The sequence below is a fragment of the Thamnophis sirtalis genome, unplaced genomic scaffold (assembly GCF_051295495.1).
Source record: "Thamnophis sirtalis isolate CommonGarterSnake01/CBP01778 unplaced genomic scaffold, rThaSir2_p1.2 scaffold_1, whole genome shotgun sequence".
Taxonomy (NCBI): domain Eukaryota; kingdom Metazoa; phylum Chordata; class Lepidosauria; order Squamata; family Natricidae; genus Thamnophis; species Thamnophis sirtalis.
In genome coordinates this window covers 182,584,558-182,592,650 of record NW_028261381.1, presented here as the reverse complement: position 1 = coordinate 182,592,650, position 8,093 = coordinate 182,584,558, and the positions used below count along the sequence as shown (strand labels likewise).

Here is an 8,093-nt window from a genome sequence, read left to right as displayed (position 1 = left end):
CCTATCCTGGAACACCAACTAGATGACATGCAAGCCACAATCACCTCCCAGCCCTGGGGCTGAATCATCCAGTCTCTTTCATGGTGTCCACTCATCAAATTCTGTTGGGAGAAGAACTGTTTAATCCTGGAATGGTTAAAACCAACTGTTAGGCCTGCGGCCATCTTTTCTTTTGGGTCTTTGGCCAGCCACACTTTCTATTCTTCTACTATGCATTTTCTATGGTGGGAAAATGGGAGGAGGGGATTGTACGGAGTTAGATGCTATGTAGCCATAACAACATTCTTTCTAGAAAGCCAAGGTCATCCTTTGTCTCTGCACCTGACCGGAATTGGATGGGGGGAAGCTGCCAGTGTGGCAGTGGGAGATTGGAACATGGGATGGACTTGTGGGTGGGAGGGGGGCAAGATCTTGAACTTTCAACTGGGTGGGAAACCGGGAAGCTTTCAGATTTGGGTTTTCCCTGATGCGCCAACATGGCTCTCTTAATAAACTGGAACTTTGAGCAATCCTTTGCCTTGGACTCTGATTTAATTTGGGATGCTATTTGGAACCCTGACATTAACCCAACTTCACACCGCCTCTGTGATGGATGATGGGCCCCGAGGAAGTGTGTCAGGATTTTAGAGAGGAAAGTGTGATAATCAACGCCAGAGGTGTTGCAGATACAGAGAGCTTTGACAATTCCCAAGTACGATACGAAATCTCTCAAACCTTTATTGAATATACGTTATGGTCATTATTACACAAATAGTTATTATTGCTAAAGGACAAACCTCATCCAGGTATAAAAATGCAACTGAAAAACATAATATTGGTAGAATATAAAATAAGATTTTTTTAAAAACTGCCCACGGCTGGGTGGTAAATAAGTCGTTGTAGCGTTCAGTTATATACATAATTTGCTTCCTAAAAAAAACAGTGTCCAGGCGGCGTTTCAAAACTCAATCCTCCATGCTTCTGCTAAAAAAATTGTATTTACATCAAATCTGTACATCGATCTTTTCACAGATCCTGGAAAACAAGGAACAAGAGATTAACATCTAAACGAGTGGTGAAATTCAATTTTTTTTTACTACCGGTTCTGTGGGCTTGGTGGGCGTGGCAGGGGAAGGATACTGCAAAATCCCCATTCCCTCCTCACTACAAGGGAAAGGATACTGTAAAATCTCCATTCCCTCCCCACTTCAGGGGAAGGATACTGTAAAATCCACATTCCCACCTTGCTCCAGGGGAAGGATACTGCAAAATCCCCATTCCCTCCTCACTCCAGGGGAAGGATACTACAAAATCCCCATTCCTTCCTCACTCCAGGGGAAGGATACTGTAAAATCTCCATTCCCTCCCCACTCCAGGGGAAGGATACTACAAAATCCCCATTCCCTCCTCACTCCAGGGGAAGGATACTGTAAAATCTCCATTCCCTCCCCACTCCAGGGGAAGGATACTATAAAATCCCCATTCCCACCCCACTCCAGGGGAAGGATACGCAAAATCCCCATTCCCACCCCACTCCAGGGGAAGGATACTGCAAAATCCCCATTCCCTCCTCACTCCAGGGGAAGGATACTACAAAATCCCCATTCCCTCCCCACTCCAGGGGAAGGATACTGCAAAATCCCCATTCCCTCTCCACTCCAGGGGAAGGATACTATAAAATCCCCATTCCCTCTCCACTCCAGGGGAAGGATACTATAAAATCCCCATTCCCACCCCACTCCAGGGGAAGGATACGCAAAATCCCCATTCCCACCCCACTCCAGGGGAAGGATACTGCAAAATCCCCATTCCCTCCTCACTCCAGGGGAAGGATACTACAAAATCCCCATTCCCTCCCCACTCCAGGGGAAGGATACTGCAAAATCCCCATTCCCTCTCCACTCCAGGGGAAGGATACTATAAAATCCCCATTCCCTCTCCACTCCAGGGGAAGGATACTATAAAATCCCCATTCCCACCCCACTCCAGGGGAAGGATACTGCAAAATCCCCGTTCCCTCCAGATTAGCTGAGACTCCGGAAGCAGAGAATAGATGGGGGTTGGGCCAGTCAGAGGTGGTATTTACTGTTTCTCCGAACTAGGTAACTTCCTTCCTCTCTAGCCCCCGCCCCCCACCCCACCACCACCCACGCCCACAAATCCATCAGGAATTTATTCACCTATGAAGAGTTCAAGAGTGTGTTCTGAATATCTTCAAAGACCTGCAGATAAAGGCTATCTCGGCTTTTCAGTCCGTCCAAATAAACTGAAAATAAGAACAGAGGATTACCAAATTTGCACGTCGTTACGCCGAGAGTGAATTTTCAGCCGGCAGGTAGAGATTTAGCCCAGGAATTAGTCAAGAGGTAACACCACGCTTCCCGTGGCATTTCTAGGAAAAGCTTCAAGGAGATGCCCTTAAGAATAATGAGTCGAGGTGGCACAGTGGTTAGAGTGCAGTACTGCAGGCCACTTCAGCTGACTGTTATCTGCAGTTCAGCGGTTCTAATCTCACCGGCTCAAGGTTGACTCAGCCTTCCATCCTTCCGAGGTGGGTGAAAGGAGGACCCGGATTGTTGTTGGGGGGGATATGCTGACTCTGTAAACCGCTTAGAGAGGGCTGAAAGCCCTGTGAAGCGGTATATAAGTCTAACTGCTATTGCTATTGCTAATAAAGGTCTATGGAGGTTCCCGGTCATCCCGGTCAGGGTTCGTCCCAAAGGGTTTTTCTTTGAAGGTGTTTCACTTCCTCATCCAATAAGCTTCTTCCGTTCTGACTGGATGGTGGAGAAGGATTTTATATTCCTTACAGACAAAGCTGGTCGTTTGCATCCTTTTAAGAGAGTCCTTGAGGCCACTTGGAGGTTCCTCTGTGTCTTCAGGCTCACCTGAGTGGTGCAATTGGGGGTGGAGCCTTCTTGGAACTGCTGAAAGGACGGTGTGGTAGACTGGAGGTAGATGATGTTGTATCCCTCTGTTGACATAGGGCTGTTCAATTTGGACATAGATGGCCTCTTCGACTCCTCTTTCAAACCAGAGGTCCTCAGTATCCAAAATGTGGCCTGTGTCTTTTAAATGCAGATGGACTTCTGAATCTTGTCCTGATGGGTTTGTTCTCCTAGGTTGCGCCATGTCTTGGTGAAGTGGCTGTTTTAGAGCCGAGGTGGCGCAGTGGTTAAATGCAGCACTGCAGGCCACTTCAGCTGACTGCAGTTCTGCAGTTCGGCTGTTCAAATCTCACCGGCTCAGGGTTGACTCAGCCTTCCATCCTTCCGAGGTGGGTAAAACGAGGACCCAGACTGTGGGGGCGATATGCTGACTCTGTAAACCGCTTAGAGAGGGCTGAAAGCCCTATGAAGCGGTATATAAGTCTAACTGCTATTGCTACTGCTATTGTTTCCCCAATGTGCAGATCTTCACAGGGCTCACTACATTGTACTGCATATACCATTTTATTCAGTTTGTGTTCTGGGTGTTTTGTCCTTAGGGTGGATAAACACCTGCCTTGGTGCATTCTTGGGTTGGAAGCAGTGGTGGGATTCAGCCGGTTCGCACGTATTCGGGAGAACCAGTTGGTAACTTTCTAAGCAGTTCAGAGAACTGGTTGTTGGAAGAAATCTCCTTTTGTTTTTTCCCCACTTTACAGGGCTAATCCTGTAAGGAAGGCAGGAAGGAAACATTCTGGTGTTGTTTCTAGCCTCACCTTTGTTGCCCTGCTTACAGAAACTGCCTCTATGGTTAAGCCTTATTACATTGTAACACTAAGGCAAAATGCACATCGACCTGAGTGACTTTGAGTTGGCCAAGCCCATCCAGTCACATGACCACCGAGCCCCACCTACCCAGATAGTCATTAGGGCAGAGAACCGGCTGTTAAATTATTTGAATCCCACCACTGGTTGGAAGTGTGCACGTATGTTGTGTTAGCTGTCTGCAAGGAGTATCAATCCTTCCATCCTCCACCATCCAGTCAGAGCTGAAGAAGCTTCTTGGATGAGAAGCAAAATGTCTTCAAAGAAAAACAAAGGAAATCCAGTTGCCACTACAAATCGGATGACGGAGAAACTCCACAGACCCCATTGTTGGCTTAACTCCCCAGCTAGTAAGGGGTAGTTCTCCGTTTGTGCATTGAGGGACAGTGAAAAAAACAACCATCGGGCCATCTCCACGGTCCACCAAACAAAATTGGGGAGTTTGGCAACTGGCATGTGTTTAGGACGGCTCTGGCCATCACGGGGTCGTGTGATAGCCCCCCCTCCCCCCCTTTTCCCCGACAAACAAAGTCAATCAGGGACCCTGGGTTCATTTAATGACCAAGTGATTCACGTAACAGCTGCAGCGATTCACTTAACAGCTACAGGCAAATGAGGTCATTAAATGGGAGGGGGGGCGACTCGCTTATCAACGGCCTTGCTTAGCCACAGGAATTCTGGTTCCAATTGTGCTCCTAAAGAGGTGGCGCAGTGGTTAAATGCAGCACTGCAGGCTACTTCAGCTGACTGCAGTTCTGCAGTTCGGCTGTTCAAATCTCACCGGCTCAGGATTGACTCACCTTCCATCCTTCCGAGGTGGGTAAAATGAGGACCCAGATTGTTGTTGGGGGCAATATGCTGACTCTTTAAACCGCTTAGAGAGGGCTGAAAGCCCTATGAAGCGGTATATGTCTAACTACTATTGCTATTGCTAAAGTCAATGTTTACTTGTATTGTTAACAGGCTGACTGTCTCAGCTGGTTGTGTGTGTGTGTTTGTGTGTGTGTGTGTGTAAAAGAAGAAGCAGGCATTGCAATCTCTGGAACTCTGGACACGGGTCCAGTACGCAGGTGGAGGCACTCACAGCCCTCATGGCCTTGTCCACGTCCCCGGAAGTAACATCCTGAAACTCAACCCAGCGATGGTCAACCAAATCATCCTCTCGTGCCTCTGCTGGCTCTGACCAGGGGGGCATTTGCCCAGGTTCGCCTGGTGCGCCAGTTGCGACCCTACCTGAATCGGGAGGCTCTCACAACAGTCACTCGCGCCCTCGTGACCTCTAGGCTGGAATACTGCAACGTGCTCTACATGGGGCTGCCCTTGAAGAGCATTCGGCGGCTTCAGCTAGTCCAGAATGCGGCCGCGCGAGTGATCGTGGGTGCACCTCGGTTCGCCCACATAACACCTATCCTCCGCGAGCTGCACTGGCTACCTGTTGGCCTCCGTGTGCACTTCAAGGTGCTTCTTACTACCTATAAAGCCCTTCATGGTAGTGGATCTGCGTACTTGGGAGACCGCCTTCTGCCAATTACCTCCTCCCGACCCATAAGATCCCACAGATTAGGCCTCCTCCGAGTGCCATCTGCCAGCCAGTGTCGGCTGGCAACTACGCGGAGGAGAGCCTTTTCTGTAGCAGCTCCGACCCTCTGGAACGATCTCCCGTGGGGATTCGTACCCTCACCACCCTTCAGACCTTCCGCACAGCCCTCAAGATCTGGCTATCCCGCCAGGCCTGGGGGTAAAGATCATAGTTTGCCCCCGCCCGAATGTTGAATGAATGTTGTTTGATCTTAACTACACACTGTATTTTTATGTTATTGTATGTCTTCCCCTCCCATAAGTTGTTAGCCGCCCTGAGTCCCCCCCAGGGAAAAGGGCGGCCTATAAATAAACACAACTAAACAACTAAACTAAACTTTAAAATGTGTTGCTCGCTCAGCTTTCGTTAGCCTCTGCGAACATCGTCAGAGTGTAAAAAGCATTAAAGAGATATCTGCCTTTATACACTAATAATCCATTGGGACATTGTGCACGTGATAGGCCCCTCCACCCGCCTGTATATTGGATGCTTTATGCTTTTAACTTGTTTTGATTGCTTTTAACGTTTTGGGATCCGCCCATCCATGAATCAAGAGGGACAGCCATAGAAACGGAATAAACAAATAAATAAATAAAACCCAGTGTTTCTCCTGGAGGTGAGATGGCTGCTCCCATCACAATGGAGAAGCCAGAAGCTTCTCTTAGCCCGGTTTGTTCATTGAGCCATTTTTCAGCCCCTGGTGCTCTGCTCATTTGCGTTTATTTGACCCAACCCTTCTTCATCACAGCCAAGGGATTCTTACCTACGTTGACTTTGCTGGCCTCCATTTCCTTCCGGTGTTTAAGATACATTGGCCAAACGTGGCCATCAAATAGACCTGGAGGGTCAGGAATGGTGTATTTACGCGTACTGTAGAGAGAGAAAAGAGGAGTGGGAGAGGAGAGAGGACAGAGAAAAGAGGAGTGGGAGAGGAGAGAGGGGAGAGAAAAGAGGAGTGGGAGAGGAGAGAGGGGAGAGGAGAGAGAAAAGAGGAGTGGGGAGAGGAGAGAGGGAGAGGAGAGAGAAACGAGGAGTGGGAGAGGAGAGAGGGGAGAGGAGAGAGAAAAGAGGAGTGGGAGAGGAGAGAGGGGAGAGAAAAGAGGAGTGGGAGAGGAGAGAGGGGAGAGGAGAGAGAAAAGAGGAGTGGGAGAGGAGAGAGGGGAGAGGAGAGAGGGGAGAGGAGAGAGAAACGAGGAGTGGGAGAGGAGAGAGGGGAGAGGAGAGAGAAAAGAGGAGTGGGAGAGGGGAGAGGGGAGAGGAGAGAGAAAAGAGGAGTGGGAGAGGAGAGAGGAGAGGGGAGAGAAAAGAGGAGTGGGAGAGGAGAGAGGAGAGGGGAGAGGAAAAAGAGGAACGGGAGAGGGAGAGGAGAGAGAAAAGAGGAGTGGGAGAGGAGAGGGGAGAGGGAGGGATGGAGGAAGGATAAAAAGGGATAGTGTAGAGGCAAGGAGAGGGCAGGGGAAGAGGGAAGAGAAGGAGGGGAGGAGGGAGGAGAGGAAGAGCAGAGCGAGGAAGGGACAGGAAGGAAGGAAGGAAGGAAGGAAGGAAGGGCCAAAAGGATGGGTGTGGAGGCAAGGAAAAAAGGAAAGGAGGAGATAGAGAAAGGGAGGGAGGGAGAGGAAAGGGGGAGGGTGTGGAGGCAAGGAAAGAAGAAAAGAGAAGAGCTGTTCAGCTGCACACTTAAGAATAATCAACAAATCACCCCAATCAAAACAATCCATCAAATTCAAAATTTTGAAGAGCTGCAACTGGCAAGGCAAGTAACACTCCTCCTCCTCCTCCTCCTCCTCCTCCGGGAATTGCAGCACAAACATGGAGGTCAAGGTCAAGCTGGGGAGAAGAATGGCTCAAATGCCCACTGGCCTGATGTTAGGCAGAGCCAACGGCCTACGCAATATACACATCAGCGCAGGAGCAGATATACACTTTAGAGTAGAGGTCCTAGTAAGGGTGAGCCCATGAATCTCGTCCCTACGGTTGGAGTGAAGCTTCTGCAGAGGAGCACTCTGCCAGCAAAAATGGGTTCCCGAGCGCCGTTTTCTGCTGCAACAGCATCCTGCAATCCTCTGCTGGTGAAAACGGAGCTCGGGGAGGGCCGTGCGTGGCAGTCCTGAGCTCCGTTTTCACTGGCATAGGCCCCATGGGCCCATTCTTTGCTGTTTCAAGAGCAGGCACCATGGGCCAGATCTAAACCACCCTGCGGGCCGGATCCAGCCCCCGGGCCTTGAGTTCAACACCCCTGCTCTACATTAAATACCTCCTGCTCTTCCAGAGTGTAGCGCTTGTGGTGTGCACCAGCCTTGGTCAGTCTTGCCCTCCTCCATGAACTGCCACCCGGCCAGTTGGGCACCTGGACAGATATTGCAAAATGGCTGCAGGTCGTGCAAGTTAAATGAAGTCCCTGGATCTAATCAATCTCATCACCGTCATCAATTAATTTATCTGCTGCCCAGGAGGTGTTTGGGAACGTCATCTTCGTATAAAAGCCTCCGGGTTCTACAACCTCCGCGAACAGTTGGTGGGAGCGGGATATTCTAGCCTTTTACACTTAGGATCATGAAAGGGTCCTTACCTCCTCCTCCGCTTGCACTCGTCGTAAGGAACGGCCAAGTAGTAGCGCTTATCGAACAGGTCCACCAGAGGCCTAGAGGAAAGAAATCACGACCGGAGCCTTTCACATTTGGCAGAGAATCACAGAATCCTAGGGTTAGACCCTTCGCAGGATCGCAGACAAATGATGGCCCAATCCTGAGGAATCCATAGTCCCCCATCTTTCCAGTGGTGCT

The 8,093-nt window shown here is 49.7% G+C and overlaps 1 protein-coding gene across 1 annotated transcript; it reads right to left on the bottom strand.

Moving 5' to 3' along the window:
• Positions 1–692: 692 nt before the first annotated feature.
• Positions 693–7,951, bottom strand: LOC148049966 (nicotinamide riboside kinase 2-like; the record flags this gene model as incomplete). The annotated part of the gene is given in 4 exon segments (XM_087703414.1): positions 693–1,014; positions 2,160–2,245; positions 6,074–6,180; positions 7,880–7,951. Coding segments are annotated over 3 exon segments (265 nt in total), but the record flags the coding sequence as incomplete, so codon positions are not given.
• Positions 7,952–8,093: the final 142 nt, after the last annotated feature.